Source organism: Ascidia mentula, chromosome 3 (assembly GCF_947561715.1).
Source record: "Ascidia mentula chromosome 3, kaAscMent1.1, whole genome shotgun sequence".
Classification (NCBI taxonomy): domain Eukaryota; kingdom Metazoa; phylum Chordata; class Ascidiacea; order Phlebobranchia; family Ascidiidae; genus Ascidia; species Ascidia mentula.
This window is the reverse complement of record NC_138568.1, coordinates 1,802,689-1,821,335: the sequence shown is the minus strand read 5'-3', so window position 1 is coordinate 1,821,335 and position 18,647 is coordinate 1,802,689. Positions and strand designations below refer to the sequence as shown.

At 37.6% G+C, this 18,647-nt stretch overlaps 1 protein-coding gene and 1 pseudogene across 7 annotated transcripts in view; both read left to right on the top strand.

The window, feature by feature from the left end:
• Positions 1 to 18,647, top strand: part of LOC145894912 (uncharacterized) — a 425,937-nt gene that overhangs the window by 394,583 nt on the left and 12,707 nt on the right. For all 6 annotated transcript variants that reach the window (XM_082983587.1, XM_082983586.1, XM_082983589.1 and 3 more), the window contains 5 exons: positions 1,658 to 1,819; positions 2,820 to 2,981; positions 3,983 to 4,144; positions 5,853 to 6,014; positions 17,471 to 17,632. In XM_082983587.1, the coding sequence (XP_082839713.1) occupies positions 1,658 to 1,819; positions 2,820 to 2,981; positions 3,983 to 4,144; positions 5,853 to 6,014; positions 17,471 to 17,632 (810 nt within the window). The remainder of the gene's footprint in view (positions 1 to 1,657; positions 1,820 to 2,819; positions 2,982 to 3,982; positions 4,145 to 5,852; positions 6,015 to 17,470; positions 17,633 to 18,647) is intronic.
• LOC145894519 (uncharacterized) lies at positions 7,950 to 16,533 on the top strand (annotated as a pseudogene). The gene is made up of 12 exons (XR_014401559.1): positions 7,950 to 7,967; positions 8,379 to 8,419; positions 9,457 to 9,470; positions 13,049 to 13,127; positions 13,213 to 13,381; positions 13,774 to 13,923; positions 14,054 to 14,173; positions 14,329 to 14,397; positions 14,552 to 14,667; positions 15,263 to 15,402; positions 15,695 to 15,960; positions 16,254 to 16,533. The product of XR_014401559.1 is annotated as an uncharacterized LOC145894519 (transcript).

Here is an 18,647-nt window from a genome sequence, read left to right as displayed (position 1 = left end):
ACTATGGCACACGCACCACCGCAAAATATGCGTTTAGGTTTTCGTTGACGTAACACAGTTGCACAAACCGTATTTTATTGAAAAAATAGTGAAAGCAAACAATTAATGGTATAAGTTCTTGCCGAAACGTTTTATACATGACAATGTTAATAACAATTTGGGCCAGTCTCTTTATTCTCAGGGTTATGAGTATGAGTAAATCCGTGATTTGTTTCCAAACGATTACGCTATTACAAAATCGCAAAATAGGAAAATTCCTGCACAGTATTTGTACAATTCCCTTTTTTAAACCCCAAAAGGACGAATTCAAAACCTTTATAACTTTGTTTATTTCTTGTAATAAGGCATTTGATTTTATTGGGTCTCGTGGAACTGCAAGCATATAACTGCAACCGAAGTCACAAACGTGTTACTAAGTTGGAGCCATGTGAAATTCGGGATGACACCTTTCATATTGCATCATATAATACCAACACGCATAGTCGTATACAGGGGGAGGGGTACAAGAGGCCCACGCACCCAAGCAATATCAATCGACCCTCTTTAGGACAAAGTGGGTGAGTGTAAACAACACGGTAAATATAAGAAAGCACAAAAAACACAAACAATTCCGGGGTGGAAAATCGCAAGCCGAAAATGCGCATCAATGTACAACCACACATCTCCACAAGAACACTGGACAATTAGAGTCATGCCTATGACGTTCCAGATTTTTTCTCTTTTGAGTGCTTGTGCACGAAACTTACAAATTTGGTGTATCGCAGAAGCTGCAACCCTTTCATTGTCGTAATTTAAAACGAAAAAGAATGTAAACAATGGCGTAATTTGACACAAATATTTACCAACTATAAGATAAAAACAATATAATCTGCGATGCCCTGGGAGTTTACCAGGTGCCGATACACTGGACGAAAAAATGTTTGCTTTTCGTTTGCACACTCCTGGTTTGAATGTGTGCTTGTTTTTGAATGCACACAATGTATTTGCCGTCAAGTGACACCTTATGTCCTCTGCTTTTGACACCAGCATTGGGGCGCATTTCGGTTTAGTGGAGTGGCATGTAGTAGGTCCGGACTCACAAGAAATAAGGCTGCTCAGGGTTGCATCGGGCAACTTTATAAAAAAACAATATTTTTGTTTGTATTTTTATTGACTTCAGTAAATTCAGATAAAACTATGCCGCACGCACCACCGCAAAACATTAGTTTCAGTTTTCAGTAGCGTAACACAGTTACACACACCGTCTTTTATTGCAACAGTAGCGCAGACGCAAGCATTGGTAGTTTGTAAAGCTCGATCACAAGTAACAGTAATTCAAAATCACAACATACGAAAATTCCTACACAAAATTTGTGCGCTTAATAAACTCTAGAAGGGCAAATCCAAAAACTTCAATAAGTTTGTTTATTTCTTGTAATAAGCCATTTGGTTTTATTGGTTCTCGCAGCATTGCAAGCATATAACTGCAACCGAAGTCACAAACGTGTTACTAAGTTGGAGCCATGTGTAATTCGGGTTCTTTCTCTAACTGACTGAGCTACAGGAGCTCAACGATTAAATACACCAAGTGATTGTTCTTCCTTGGTGATGTCATAATTGATAGCAATGATATTGTTGACATAAAAACTGATTCCAGTAATTTTTTCATTTGTTTCAGATGACGTCGTTGAATCTTGATGGGAACACAGTTGATGATGAAAGTGCATCTGCTATTGCTTCATGTATTCAGTGGATTGAGAATCTGTCTCTGTGGGATTGTGAGATGACAAGTGGTGGAATCTGTAAGATTGCAAATTCCATATCACAACTTGAGAAACCAGTAAGTTGTATGTTAGACCAGTGGTTTCCAAACTTCTTAGGGCAGTGTTTTGAAACCAGTGGTACGCGACAGCTTTCCAGGTGGTACGCGAGCACCTTTCCGTAATTTGCGGATATAGTTCGAATTGAAAAATCGCAAGTGATCCCGAAATGTTCGTTACTTCATCCCCTAGGTTACTTTGTAACACTCAACTAGGTGGTACACGTCGAAATTGTTTTACCTCCAAGTTGTACGCAACCACAAAAAGGTTGGGAATCACTGTCGTAGGGTCATGACACTCTTGGATGATTTGGAATCGTTCGCCAAACCTAACTTTATTTTGTTTAAGATGAAGTTTTATTCAAACAAAATTACTGGTTACACTACTTTGGTTTGAAATCTGTCATCATTTTGGTCGAATCTAAAAGTGTTTTGTCGACAAAAGCGTTCCGCACTAATGATTACTATTTCACATGACCTTTTTGCCCGAACATTCAAACTATTTCTGGGTTTATATTATAACAGGTTACAAGATATTGACAAATACTTTGTGAGTAGTGTAAGCAAATAAAACTATGGCACACGCACCACCGCAAAATATGCGTTTAGGTTTTCGTTGACGTAACACCGTTGCACAAAACGTCTTTTATTAAAAATATTGAAGGCAAACGATTAAGGTTTAACAAAATTGAAAATTCCTACACAATGTTTGTACACTCCCCTTTATTAAACCCCAGAAGAGCAAATTCAAAATCTTCAATAAGTTTGTTTATTTCTTGTAATAAGCCATTTGGTTTTATTGGGTCTCGTGGCATTGCAAGCATATAACTGCGACCAAAGTCACAAACGTGTTACTAAGTTGGAGCCATGTGTAATTCGGGTTCTTTCTCTAACTGACTGAGCTACCGGAGCTCAACGATTAAATTCACCAAGTGATTGTTCTGGCTCTGTGATGTCATAATTGATAACAATGATATTGTTGACATAAAATCTGATTCCAGCAATTTTTCATTTGTTTCAGATGACGTCGTTGAAACTTGATCACAACACAGTTGACGATGAAAGTGCATCTGCTATTGCTTCATGTATTCAGTGGATTGAGAATCTGTCTCTGGATAATTGTGAGATGACAAGTGGTGGAATCTGTAAGATTGCAAATTCCATATCACAACTTAAGAAACCAGTAAGTTGTATGTTAGACCAGTGGTTTCAAAACTTCTTAATGCAGTGTTTCCCAACCGGTGGTGCGCGACGGCATTCCAGGTGATACGCGAGCACCTTTTCGTAATTAGCGGATATAGTTCGAATTGAAAAAACCGTAAGTGATCCCGAAATGTTCGTTACTTCATCCCCTAGGTTACTTTGTAACACTGAACTAGGTGGCACGCCTCGAAATTGTTTTACCTTCAAGTTGTACGCAACCACAAAAAGGTTGGGAATCACTGTCTTAGGGTCATGGCACACTTGGATGATTTGGAATCGTTCGCCAAACCTAAGTTTATTTTGTTTAAGATAAAGTTATATTAAAACAAAATTACTGGTTACACTACTTTGGTTTGAAATCTGTCATAATTTTGGTCGAATCTAAAAGTGTTTTGTCGACAAAAGCGTTCCGCACTAATGATTACTATTTGACATGACCTTTTTGCCCGTACATTCAAACTTCTTCTGGGTTTATATTATAACAGGTTACAAAATATTGATAAAAACTTTGTTAGTAGTTTAAGCAATTAAAACTATGCCGCACGCACCACCACAAAATATGCGTTTCAGTTTTCGTTGACGTAACACCGTTGCACAAACCGTCTTTTATTAAAAATAGTGAAGGCAAACGATTAAGGTTTAACAAAATTGAAAATTCCTACACAATGTTTGTACACTCCCCTTTATTAAACCCCAGAAGAGCAAATTCAAAATCTTCAATAAGTTTGTTTATTTCTTGTAAAAAGCCATTTGATTTTTTTGGGTCTCGTGGCATTGCAAGCATATCACACCTACCAATGTTACAAACGTGTTACTAAGTTGGAGCCATGTGTAATTCGGGTTCTTTCTCTAACTGACTGAGCTACCGGAGCTCAACGATTAAATTCACCAAGTGATTGTTCTGGCTCTGTGATGTCATAATTGATAACAATGATATTGTTTAAATAAAATCTGATTCCAGCAATTTCTCATTTGTTTCAGATGACGTCGTTGGATCTTGGTAACAACACAGTTGATGATGAAAGTGCATCTGCTATTGCTTCATGTATTCAGTGGATTGAGAATCTGTCTCTGTGGGATTGTAAGATGACAAGTGGTAGAATCTGTAAGATTGCAAATTCCATATCACAACTTAAGAAACCAGTAAGTTGTTTGTTCGACCAGTGGTTTCCAAACTTCTTAGGGCAGTGTTTCCCAACCGGTGGTACGCGACGGCATTCCAGGTGGTCCTCGAGCACCTTTCCGTAATTAGCGGATATAGTTCGAATTGAAAAATCGCAAGTGATCCCGAAATGTTTGTTACTTCATCCCCTAGGTTACTTTGTAACACTCAACTAGGTGGCACGCGTCGAAATTGTTTTACCTCCAAGTTGTACGCAACCACAAAAAGTTTGGGAATCACTGTCTTAGGGTCATGACACATTTGGATGATTTGGAATCGTTCGCCAAACCTAACTTTATTTTGTTCAAGATAAAGTTATATTAAAAAAAAAATACTGGTTTCACTACTTTGGTTTGAAATCTGTCATAATTTTGGTCGAATCTAAAAGTGTTTTGTCGACAAAAGCGTTCCGCTCTAATAATTGAAATTTCACATGACCTTTCTGCACGAATATTCAAACTTCTTCTGTATTTATGTTATGACAGGTTACATAATATTGATAAAAACTTTGTTAGTAGTGTAAGCAATTAAAACTATGGCGCACGCACCACCGCAAAACATGCGTTTTAGTTTTCGGAAGCGTAACACAGTTACACAAACCGTCTTTTATTGCAAAAGTAGCGCAGACGTAAGCATTGGTAGTTTGTAAAGCTCGATCACAAGTAACAGTAATACAAAATCACAACATACGAAAATTCCTACACAATATTTGTGCGCTTAATAAACCCCAGAAGGGCCAATCCAAATCTTCAATAAGTTTGTTTATTTCTTGTAATAAGCTATTTGATTTTATTGGGTCCCGTGGCATTGCAAGCATATAACTGCGACCAAAGTCAGAAACCTGTTACTATAAGTTGGAGCCATGTGTAATTCGGGTTCTTTCTCTAACTGACTGAGCTACCGGAGCTCCCAAGTTGTACGCAACCACATAAAGGTTGGGAATCACTGTCTTAGGGTCATGATACACTTGGATGATTTGGGATCGTTCGCCAAACCTAACTTTATTTTGTTTCAGATTAAGTTTTATTAAAACAAAGATACTGGCTGCACTACTTTGGTTTCAAATCTGTCATCATTTTGGTGGAATCTAAAAGTGCTTTTGTCGACAAAAGCGTTCCGCACTAATGATTACCATTTCACATGACCGTTTTACACGAACATTCAAACTATTTCTGGGTTTATATTATAACAGGTTACAAGATATTGACAAATACTTTGTGAGTAATGTAAGCAATTAAAACTATGGCACACGCACCACCGCAAAATATGCGTTTCAGTTTTCGTGGACGTAACACAGTTGCACAAAACGTCTTTTATTGAAAAAATAGTGAAGGCAAACGATTAAGGCTTCACAAAATCGTAAAATTCCTACCCAATATTTGTACACTCCCCTTCATAAACCCCGGAAGAGCCAATTGAAAACCTTCAATAAGTTTGTTTATTTCTTGTAATAAGCTATTTGAATTTATTAGGTCTCGTGGCATTGCAAGCATATTACACCTACCAATGTTACAAACGTGTTACTAAGTTGGAGCCATGTGTAATTCAGGTTCTTTCTCTAACTGACTGAGCTACCAGAGCTGAACGAATAATTTCACCAAGTGATTGTTCTGCCTCTGTGACGTTATAATTAATACAATGATATTGTTGGCATAAAAACTGATTCCAGCAATTTTTAATTTGTTTCAGACGATGTCGTTGAATCTTGGTGACAACACAGTTGATGATGAAAGTGCATCTGCTATTGCTTCATGTATTCAGTTAATTAAGAATCTGTCTCTGTGGAATTGTGAGATGACAAGTGGTGGAATCTGTAAGATTGCAAATTCCATATCACAACTCAAGAAACCAGTAAGTTGTATGTTAGATCAGTGGTTTCCGAACTGCTTAGGGTCACGACACACTTGGATAATCTGGAATCGTTCACCACACATAACTTTATTCTGTTTAAAAAAACAAAAGTCGAATTAAGACAAAAGTACTTGTTGCACTACCTTGGTTTGAATTTCAATCGTCATTCTGGAAGAATCAAAAAATGTTTTATCGTGAAAAGCGTTCCGCACCAATGATTACCATTTCACGATAACTTGTAACACGATCATTCGAACTTCGTCTGGGTTGGTATTACAACAGGTTACATCGTATTAATGGAAAATTTGTTAGCAGTAATTTCTCACAAATTCCAATGTTGAATTCAAAGTCCGAAGTATTTCATCAGAACTTCAAACACCGGCCTTTTCACGCTGTTTGCTTTTTCTGAAATATCTACCGATTTTAATTACTCTTGCGCTAATCAGCACCAAATTCTCAAAAAAAAGAAATTTTATTTTAAATCTGTTGAGCGGAACGTGGTTTGGCACTTGATTGAAAGTGACTTCACCTCCAATGCAAAAAGCGTGACAAGGTCTCTGTTTGAAGATGCGTTTCAGTTTTCGGTAGCGTAACACAGTTACACAAACCGTCTTTTATTGCCAAAATAGGACAGACGTAGACATTGGTAGTTTGTAAAACTCTATCACAAGTAACAGTAATACGAAAGCTCAACATACGAATACGAATATTCTTTGAACATATTTGTACACTCCCCTTAATAAAAAAAACCTGAAAGGGCGAATTCAAAAATAAGTTTGTTTATTCCTTCTAATAAGCCATTTCATTTTATTGGGTCTCGCGGCATTGCAAGCATATAACTGCGACCAAAGTCACAAACGTGTTACTAAGTTGGAGCCATGTGTAATTCGGGATGACACCTTCCATATTGCATCATATGATACCAACACGCATAGTCGTATACAGGTGGAGGGGGTACAAGAGGCCCACGCTCCCAAGCAATTTCTATTAGCTGGGAAACTCGTATGAAAAAAAATCATTCTTTGTCTGCGAAGAATTTTGTCTTGTCGTATTTAGTGAAAAAAAAATTTTTCGAAGTATATTCAAGCATTATTTAATCAATTTTTGAACTTTGCGGTAAAATTTATTTAATTGACGTTTTGCCGTCATGCAATCGACCTTCTGTATGACAAAGTGCGTGAGTGTAAACAACGCGAGAAAGCGCGAAAAACATAATAAATTGGGGGTGGGAAGTAGCAAGCCGAAAATGCGCATCAACGTACAACCACACATCTCCACAAGAACACTGGACAATTAGAGTTAAGCCTATGACGTTACAGAATTTTTTCTCGTAAGTGCTCGTGCACGAAACTTACAAATTTGGTGTATCGCAGAAGCTGCAACACTTTCATTGACGTAATTTAAAACAAACCAGAATGTAAACAATGGCGTAATTTAACACAAATATTTACCAACTATAAGATAAAAACAAGAAAATCTGCGATGTCTTGGGAGTTTACCAGGTGCCGATACACTGGAGGAAAAAATGTCTGCTTTTAACATTCAGCGCGAATTCATGTGCATTTAATCGATAAACATTCATTTGAACTTGGCATTTTTTTTATCCAAAACAGTCGTTTTCAAAAATTCACCTGTATCCGCTACATGTTGCGACAACGCTGTACCCGCGGTTGGCCACGTCGCGTTTGTGTTCCTTTTGCGTTGTTCGTCGGGCGCGACCAAGTTTCGTCAATGTATACGCCGTCGCAGTCAGCACAGGGTTATGCGGTCACACCTCCAGACACCTGGAGGCCTTGCAAAATATGTAGCAACACAATCACACCCTTCGTCACCTTCATCTTGGTTTAACCGGGGTGGCCATTTGCTAAAAGCACACTCTGCTCATTACCAATTGAGCCTCTTTTTCTGAAACTAAGGTTTCCGCTCTTGCATACAATGCATGCACTACAGCACGTTTGTGGGCGATGGGGTTCGCGAACCGAAACGACAGATACCTGTCGGAATGAGTTGGTTGCCAGTATACGTTTGTGCGGAGAGGCCCCCGGTTCTCGCTTTAAATGGAAACATCAAAAAATGATATCACCCCGACGTATTCACGTTCCATTGTGAACTCGATACTCGTTTGAATGGAATTCAGGTGTTGAAGCAGAGATTCCACGTCCACTCGACTCCATATTAATCATTATCTTCCAAAGTAAAAGCCAGAAAACTATGGTGCACGTGCTAATGCAAAAGAACATGTTTAATCTTTGAGTAAGATAACGCAATTATACAAACTGTCGTTTCTGTGAAGCTTTCAAAAACGCATTTCGTAAAACCCGGCCTTTCGCAAAAATATACAAGCAATGACCCAATAATGATCAGTGCGTTGCAGACAAAAGTGCACAAATAATGGAACAATCCATGTTTGGCTAGTTAGCCGCTAGCTGCACTGATGAGACCCGATATGTCGATGTTTCATAATATTTTACCAGCAATTATATTTGTTCTAAACATTTAATGTCACATTTATCCGAACTAATTTCTTAATTTCATCTTTTATTTGCAGATAAGGAAGTTGAAACTTTACGGCAATGAAATACATGGTGATGCGGCAGAAACCTTACTCAAGTGTGTTCACAATATACAAGATGAACTTATTGTCGGTCATGGATGGATAGATGATGACTTTAAAGTGAAATTTCAGAACTTTCCAGACCCTGTAAGTATGAAAACTATTTGTTCCACGTACAAACTGTCATTGTTATTTGATACCAACACGATAATAATATGTTTACCTCATGGGTTGTCTTGTATTAAGGCTTGTGTCGTGTGCAAGCCTCAGGTTGCCACCACTGGGTTAATATAAAGAAAGTCGACATCACCCAATACCTACCATGTATTTTCAGTTTATGTGGCATAAGATTTAAAATAAAATCACACAAACAAACTCGACTGAATAGAAGTATTTTATTATGTTTGAGTGGATGTTGCGTTTATGGAAATAAGTCCACTTCATAAAATATTTGCTTTATGAAACAATATTAAATCACAACAAAACTTTAATCAACACTACTGTTATTATAGTTAAACGATGTATGAAATAACCAATCCGTTGCATTGTAGAAGCCAAAGTTGAGAGTTGTTGGTTAAAGATGCATCTTTAACTCCTACTCTCCACTTCAATCCATCCCTTATATTTGGGTTTAACAAATGCAAGTAAATATGATTGATCGATTGGAATTATTTTGTGGAGATCAACTCCCTCCTAAACCGGTAAGAAGTTTTCTTAATGACGTTTCATCGATAAAACGTGAAGTTTGAATATTTCCAGTTCGCTTGTTGGTTGTGAACCATTGCCTTTAAAACCCGGAAAAATCTTTTGCTCTACCTACTGGCGTATTTCCTGCAAACGTTACACCACAAGGTGGTGCATCAGAGTTAGTCTCGTTTGTATGTTAAGGAAACCATTGTTTGGTTAAGGGCCACGTCAGACGATTTATTTCAATAATCTTAACTGACTTGTAGTACCACAGAAGCGCTTTAACATTTTTACTCAGTTACCGAAAATTTAATGTGCTTGCGACATTTTGAGTGGTCGGTTGTACTTTCAATACAACTTTGTTGTCACCAACAATACCACGTAAGATATGGGTGCTTGCAAATTTACATTTATCAAAAGTCATGTACGGCATTTGGCGTTTACAAAATTCTAGCAATCTCAGTAACAGCGTTTATTTTGACCTCAAGTACAAATTAAACTTTCCAACGCAGTTACTTGAACTGTGACCGTTGATAATTTCCCGCAACTTTGTATCAAGGTTAGTGCGGAAGTAACGATTATCGTTTCATGTCAGTAAAGTTGGTAACGAAACTTTTGATGATCGAACTTCACAAAATACCACATAAATATTATGAAACCTTGCTGTTATCGGGTGACTTTTAAATACTGGAAAGAAGGCCTGAGATTTACAACCAGGCGACAAAACTCATTCAAAATTCAATTAACTTATATCATTGGTATCGTAATATTCTGACCATTCCACACTAAAGTTCAGTGTTTCTCGTCGATATCTTGCTAAGATAGAAATGCGCTGAGCTCTGTTGAACGACAAGTAACAATATATTATTTCAGGCTGTTTGCTGCCGGAATCAACAGGGATTTCTGTCACTTCTCACCATTAAACCTTTCTACTTCACGTCAAGAAGACGAAACATTCCCAAATGCTCAGTTAATATTCTTCACATTTTTCTGTGCTTTATCCAACTTCTGTGTGTTATTTGTATTTACAATGTACGTATTAATACCGTTTGTCTCCATAACTCTCATTTTTACTTCTTTGCCAAACATATAAATGCGTCTCTACGTATCTGGTTTCCTTGAAATTATCGCGAATTTTACTGTTTGTGTTGCTTACAATCAAGGACGTCTTTGAAACACGAATATTTTTGTCTCCTGCTCTGAGTTTCGTCTTTACTTTTCTCTTGTGTAAATCTGTCAACAGAGGTTAATCGTACAAAGTTATCCGCCTTCCTAACAATTTTAAACGACAGATTTTGTGACAATACTTTTACTTCCGCACTAAACATTACTTTCAACATTTACGTGCGACTTATATTAATTTTTGACTGATTACAATCGAGTATTTCCACATTACATTGTTTTCTGATACATTAAGTCGTGAATTCTGGTAACTGTTTGTTGGTTTTTGAACGAAGATTTTTTTTATGTTCGTCACTAAAATGTCTGATGACGAGAACAACCGATGTTCCACCAACTACGGTTCGGTTTTATCGGCGCACGTTTTTTGTATTTTTACTTCAAGCAAATCTGTATCTATCTGTGGGTTTGATGAAGTTATAACGGTTGGAAGTGGAAGGTTTATGTTGTAAATATTTGAACATTGAATGTTGGTTTTTGTCCAATCGCTATTGTGAATCATTGCTGCTCGATGTCGCCACCCAGCGCTTAACCGATGCTGTCAATTACTTATGGGGAATCCCCGACGTATGTTGTGCTTCTTGTTTTTTTCAATACAAAGTGCTTGCGGTTGGGAAGTGATATTTGTAAAGGCATCTGTTAAGTTGTATTGAAAGGTGGGTTACATTGTGCAGCTAGCACCGGGATACGACCGACATTCGTTAGGTTTGTTTTTCAATGTTTAAGTGTTGATTTGCCCGATGTCACCCAATACATTTTTCATTTTACCACAGCGATATTCGTAACCCGGTTATCCTGGCTTTCTGCTTGATAAGCTTGACTGACGTCATCCAACATTATTTTTACCCGATGTATTGATTAGCACGACATCTAGTGTAAGTTTGTGGAAAGATATTTTGCCGGTAAATGTCGCTTTTATCGACTGTGACTAAAACAAACCTGCCAATCATGCTTTTGCATGAAACATTGTCACTTCCTGAGGTTATTTATTACAACAATATCACCAAGAATAGGGGGTGAAATGTTTCAGTGTCTCCGGTACTTTTCGGGAATAAAACTAGGAACAATTGGAGTTGGCTACAAATACTGCCTTTGGTTGACTGTGTTGTGTGTACTTTGTAGCGTGTAATAGATTAAAAACTTCTTTATAGTTGTAGTCGCAAGGTGTGTTGAAATAATTAAAGGTGGGTGTGAAACTTAAAACTTGTGGTGAAATTTTGAGTTACCCTCGTGCTTTCCGCAGCCTTCGGAATCTTCTTCGATCGACGGAAGAAAATTGTTGAGAACTACTTTTATGGTGGCAGAAAGAAGTCACCAGTAAGTCCAAACATAAAATTGATATTCCTCTGAAGTCCACGGTAAAGAAGTAGTTTTACCAACATCGTGTGTGACGCAGTTAGAAAGTTTGCGTTTCATAACCAATGTTTTTTATACCTAAACTTTGAAGTCTATCAAAGGTACAAGAAGGAAACGGATGGTTGTGTATTTTTGGCCTGCACTGGTTTGCAAAATATGAGCGTGAATAGAAATATGGGTTTTCAATTCAATTATTGGTTTAGAGTTAGTAATTGGTTGAGGTATAAATGAAGCTTACCCTTGTTAGAGAGTTAATACCAGTAATAGAATTTATAGTAACTAGTGACCAGTCTACAACCATACAAAACCAATAAAGTCGTTTTACAGTGCTGCCCGGTCAGACCCTTTTCGTTGCGATATACTTTATAGGTCTTTAAAAACTTAATGGTAATGTGATCTAAATGCTCTAAGCCTAATCTACGCCAATTTTTAAAAAAATCTATGGCCCGGAACATTATTAAATTGGTACTTCTATGCAGAGCCGCAAATGCTCGCAGTGTACGCTTTGACGAACGGAAAATACTACTACACCGGGTCACGAAGTTTTTTCCAAACCTGATCCACATATAAGTATTAGGCGTGAACAGGGCCACCGCCTGTTATTTTTGTTTTCTAAATTTAAGTTAAAATACTACACAAAATCGTAGCTTTAATATTCGCACAGATTTCTGTGTTACATAGGCTTATATGTGGATCAAGTTTGGAAAAAACTTTGTGACCCGGTGTAAAAGTATCTTCCTTGACGAAAAATGCTGGGATTCACACAGCGTGACCGCTATCAAACCCATTTCGTTGCGATATACTTTATAGGTGTTTTAAGATTGCAATTACACAAGTATAGATATTGTTTTATGAATATTGGAGATCTTGTTGATTAATTTTGTTACGAGTTAATTTATAATTTGTATGAACACAATCGTCGTGTTCACTCATGCGTGAAATAATTTCGCTTTTAACCAATTTCCATTTCGCCGAAATAACGCTGTTGCTGCGGCGTGTGTATGCAAATGCAGGTGCTTCGTTTTGTTAGATTGGGTGAAATTAGGACTTTATAATAAAATTTCAGCTTAAAGAAACGCGCACCTTATATTTGACTGCTATGTATATGTCATTAACTACCGACTAGTACTTCGTATGTGAATAACATTGCCAGTTTCCTCCAAACCAATAGTCGCGAGTATTGTGGACTCATGCATTTTTTCCTCAGTTGGTAATGTCCGTTTTTTACAGTAATGGTTTGACATAAAATTGTTTACAGTTGGAAATATTCCTTATGAGTCAACAGAGGAGGAGCTGAAAGATATTTTTAATGAAGTTGGCAACGTCATTAGTTTTTGGTACGTACTTTTTTGTATGTTGTGTCTACAGGCATTTGCAAGAGTATAATCAGACTCATGACTTTATATTATTATGTTAATGTAGCCTCGTATTTGACCGCGAGTCTGGCAAGCCAAAGGGATATGGATTTGCTGAGTATCAAGATCAGGAGACTGCCATGAGTGCGATGAGAAATCTTAATGGAAGGGAGTTACACGGCTGACCACTGAGAGTTGATCATGCAACAAGTGAAAAGAACCGCAATAACTTTCAGGTATGGATAATTGCTGTTAATAATTGCACTGAGTGTTGATGTACACTGTACTCTTTGCAAACGTATTTTTGGCAACATTAACCCAATGTCTGATCATACACTGGTGCTGATTGTCCTTTTGTAGTCTCAGGAATATATTACCTAATCTTGTTTTGTATTTGGACCATTTTCATCCAGATGTTTAGCTATATAATGCATTGGTTCTTGTCATTTTGAATTCCCATGCGCATTGAATAACAATTTCGACCAAAAATTGTTTTGGAGAAAATGAGAGCAAATAACCAGTGATGTCTGTCTTTTTTTAATTTATGCCAGGAGAGGAGTCTGTTTAAATTGTAGTGTGTCCAGCAGCAAACAATATTTATGATGTCCAATCATTGTGTTTTTTACAGGAAGAAGTAAACCACTTCAGGGCCATGGGTCCACCTGTGGAGTCGGAATACGGGGAACCAACTTCATCTCAAGATGCCCCAGAAGCTATCAGCAAAGCTGTTGCAAGCCTCCCCCCTGAACAAATGTTTGAGCTCATGAAACAAATGAAGGCAAGAGAATTTTTTTTTTTTTTTTTTTTTTTTGCAGAACCAATCTTTGGATATATTTGTTTTAAAACATCTGCAAGAACTTTGTTGAAACATTGGCGTTTAACTAAACTGTGCTTTTGAACTATTGTAGCAATGCATTCAAAACAACCCAGTAGAGGCCAGAAACATGCTGCTTCAAAACCCACAACTGGCATATGCTTTGTTGCAAGCTCAAGTTGTTATGAGGATTGTGGATCCAGAAATTGCTATGGTAACGAAACAGCTATAATAAAATATTCAAAAGAAAGAACTAAATATTTTGTTGAAATTGAAAATTATATTATAATGTTGAAACAATGAAAAAAATATTTGAATATTGTGCATTTATTATTTTTTTTTGCCTGATAATACTACTTCTACGTGTAGAAAATGCTGCACAGACAAAATCCAGTTCAACCTCTCATTCCAGCGTCTGAAGGTCCTCGTCCAGAATCCGTAAGCAAATTTTTGTCACCAAAGTTTTGTGTTTGCTTTTAAGAAATGTATTTTGTCTTACGCAATGGAAGAAATGTATTTGTCATTATCGCTATCCACAGCTAATTTATATGATATGTTTCATAAATTGATCCAGTTGTTGTAATGATTGTAGGACGCAAGGCCCAATGGCAGTCCACTGCCTGGGCTCGGAGGTGGCCGGGATGGTGAACGCATTAGAGAGCCCCCACCTGGTAGGGGACACCCAATGGAAGTTGGTCCAGGAGATAGGTGGGAATTAAACTGTTTAATCTGGTGGTGATACTATGCATCTGATGCAAAGAGTTTTCCATGGGCTGTTATGTTGGACATAGAAGGGCATTATTTGGCCTGAGAAATATGTATTCTTCTTTTTATTATGGTATGTTTTTAATATTCTTTATAAACAAGAACGAAAATTAGGAGTGGGCAACTTTTTCCGCTTGTGGGCCAAAAAGTATTAAAAATTTTGGATCGGTCCACATGAGTAAATGTGTACAAAGAGATTTTACACAACAATTTATAAAATAACAGACTTGCAATCATTAATGCTTAAATGCTGTAACTGAAAAGCATACAAAAAATGCCAGCCAGATCCAACAATGATTTTACCGAAGGCCAAAGTTGCTCATATCCAACATAAATGAAAAATAAATTTGGTGAAGTTGCATGGACACTGATCAACTATTGATTGTATTAAGTCTGGCAAACATAAAATTGACAATGGAAAATGTGTACTTGTAGATAATATCTGCCACAGTTAAAACATCATGGTTCTGCAAAATTTTCTGATGTTGGAATAAACATGCTATGTTGTTTAAAACTAATAAAGCATTTTACAATTCAGAGGTCCAAGAAGAATGGAGGTGGACATGCGGGTTATAGAAAGAGTGCCCATGGATCATGGTATGGGTGACCCGATGGATCGTCACAGACCACCACATATGGATGAAGGTTTTGGTCGAGGATTTCCACCCAATCCAAGAGGTAGAATGACCACATTCTTACATGGAGATTAGTTGTGAAAATCAATTAGTTCTTGTCTTCATTTGTTTAAGAAATGCAAAGGTCAAAAATACACAGACAAATTTTGCACAACCAGTGTTTTATTAGTGTTTTTCGAGCAATGTGTATCTACACCAAAATGGACCACAGACTGTGAATTATTTTATGGTGCATTTTGCAAGTATGCTGACTACTGTGACACCAATGTCAAGAGAGTGCCTGTTGGCGGTACAGTTTATAACACATTCTGTTAAGTTGTAATTCTTGCCACTAGATGAGCGGGGCTTTCCCGATCGTGGGCCCCCAGAACGCGGTAACTCGCATGAGCGGGGGCGTTCTTCTCTGGAACGAGGATTGTCTCCGAGAGATCATCCGATGGATCGTGGGGGAAGACCTCCGATGGATCGTCCAGGAATGGGTGGGGATCCTGCACGACACCCTCCGCCACCACCGGAAAGAAGCGATCCAAGAAGAGGAAGACCTCCTCCTGCTCAGGAGGATGCCCCTATGGATCCATCTGCAGAACAGGATCAGGAAAAGGTTCGTTGTTGCATTGTGATACAAATCAGAAGTTCGATTATTGTGGAAATGAATAGTGAATGTATGTTTTATATTCTTTGCATCAACTGAAGTTCTGTATTTGTATATGTACAAAAAAGTCAGCCCACAATCAATCTTAGACACATGCCCAAATCTAAAAACAACTTTGGTCAAATTGTGAATAAAATGTGTAGTTTTGTGGTCAATGTTTTCGTTCACTTTTAACACTTAAAAAGTCAATCAAATATATATTAAGATAAAAGGTAAAAACTTTTGCCATCATGTATATCCAGGCCGTTCTGATCATGCAAGTCCTCCAGTTAACTCCAGAACAGATCCGGATGCTCCCTGATGAGCAGAGGCGCAGCATCCTTGCTCTCAAGGATCAGTTGCAAGGAGGAAGGCCATGAAGACCGTTCCCATAGAAACGTTCTTTCTTTTTTAAGAAAACTGCATGTTTCAGATGTAGTTGTCGTGGATGCGACGGATTTGGTTCCAATGCCATTTACATGTTGGTGCCGATTAAAACGTATCAACTGTTTGTTTTACGACTATAACCATGGGTCAGTTGTATGGTGAGTTCGATGCCATTATTTTCCATGCGATCACAACATAATCACCTAGGTAATCATTGTCGTGCAAAAAATTTTAAGTGGATTTAATTATACAGCTGTATTTAAACAACAATTTTAGGAAAAGTCAATAGGGTGGCATCGGGCAAATGTAAATGTAAAATATTTTGTTTGTATTTTTATCGACTACGTTAATGTATATTTATTCATATCGTTATTTGGTTTCAAATATTTCCAAGGCCTCACTTCCAAGGCACGAATCCGTGTAATTGGCTAATGTGGTTAATTGTATAGGGCTCGTAAATTCTGAACCATAGGCTATCCTTTTTTAAGAAAATACTTCAGCGAATCACATACCGCTCAACACATAATTGCACAAAATTTACCGGCTGACCACATAAAAAAGCTTGGCAAGTTTGCAATTTACCGGATTCGATTGGGAAAAGCTAATAAAACTATGGCGCATGCACCACCGCAAAACATTCGTTACAGTTTTGGTAACGTAACGCAGTTACTCATTCCATATTTTATTGCAAAAATAGCGCAAACGCAGTCATTGGTTGTTTGTAAAGCTCGATCACTCACAAGTAACAGTAATACAAAAGATCAACATAGGAAAATTTCTGATAGAATATTTGTACACTTAACAAACCTAGAAGGGCTAATCCAAAACTTTAATAAGTTTGTTTATTTCTTGTAATAAGCCATTTGATTTTATTGGGTATTGCGGCATTGCAAGCATATAACTGTGACCAAAGTCACAAACGTGTTACTAAGTTGGAGCCATGTGTAATTTGGGTTCTTTCCCTAACTGACTGAGCTACCGTAGCTCAACAAATAAATTTACCCCGTCATTGATCTGTCTCTGAGACGTCATAATTGATGCAATGATATTGTTGACAAAAAAACTGATTCCAGGAATTCTTCATTTGTTTCAGATGACGTCGTTGTATCTTGATAGAAACACAGTTGATGATGAAAGTGCATCTGCTATTGCTTCATGTATTCACTGGATTGAGAATCTGTCTCTGGGGAGTTGTAAGATGACAAGTGTTGGAATCTGTAAGATTGCAAATTCCATATCACAACTTGAGAAACCAGTAAGTTGTATGTTAGATCAGTGGTTTCCAAACATTTTAGGGTCACGACTAGTGATGTTCACAGTTCCAAATTATCCGGCCCGGCCAGATCCGGATAGTTGTCAATCAAATCCGGCCGGATAATTTGGATCCGGCAGTTTGTTAACACCGATTCGTGTATTTTATCAGTATGGCAAAAATGTTTGATTGCCAAACAGAATGCAATGTTAAGGTTAGCTTATCATAAGTGGAACAAATAAACGTGGTCATTTATTAATATGGTATAACACGTCACGAAAAACCTTGACAACAAACAACAGAAAAAAGGGAAGTTGGCGAGTATCAGTAATTTGCGAAATGTTTGTCCGTTTTTAGGACAAAAATGCTTTCCCAACTATCCGGTAAAATTAAGTGTATTATCCGGCCGGGTCCGGGTATTAAAAATTGGTCAATATCCGGCCGGGTCCGGGTACCCAGATCCGGCGGAGGACATCACTAGTCACGACACACTTGGATGATCTGGAACCACACCTAATGTTATTATGTTTAAAAAAGTTATATTTAAACAACAATATTGGTTGCACTACCTTGGTTTGAATTCTGTCATCATTCTGGCAAAACAAAAAAAAAATTTTATCCAAAGCATTCCGCACCAATGACTACCATTTCACGATAACTTGTAACACGAACATTCAAACTTTTTCTGGGTTTATATTATAACAGGTGACATAATATTGATGAAAACTTTGTTAGCAGTGATTTCTCACAAATTATAATGTTGATGTATTTTGCAATGCTAAGTGTTCCATCAGAATGACTTCAAACACCGGCCTTTCCACGCTGTTTGCTTTATCTGGGATCTCTACTGATTTTAAATACTCTTACGCTAATCTGCACCAAATTCTTGAAATTTCGTGATATTTTTAAAATAACTGTTGAGCGGAAAGTGGTTTGGCACTTGATTGAAAGTGACGTCACCCCCAAAGCAAAAGCGTGAAAAGGCCTGCGTTTGGAAGTCATTCTGATTGATTACTTT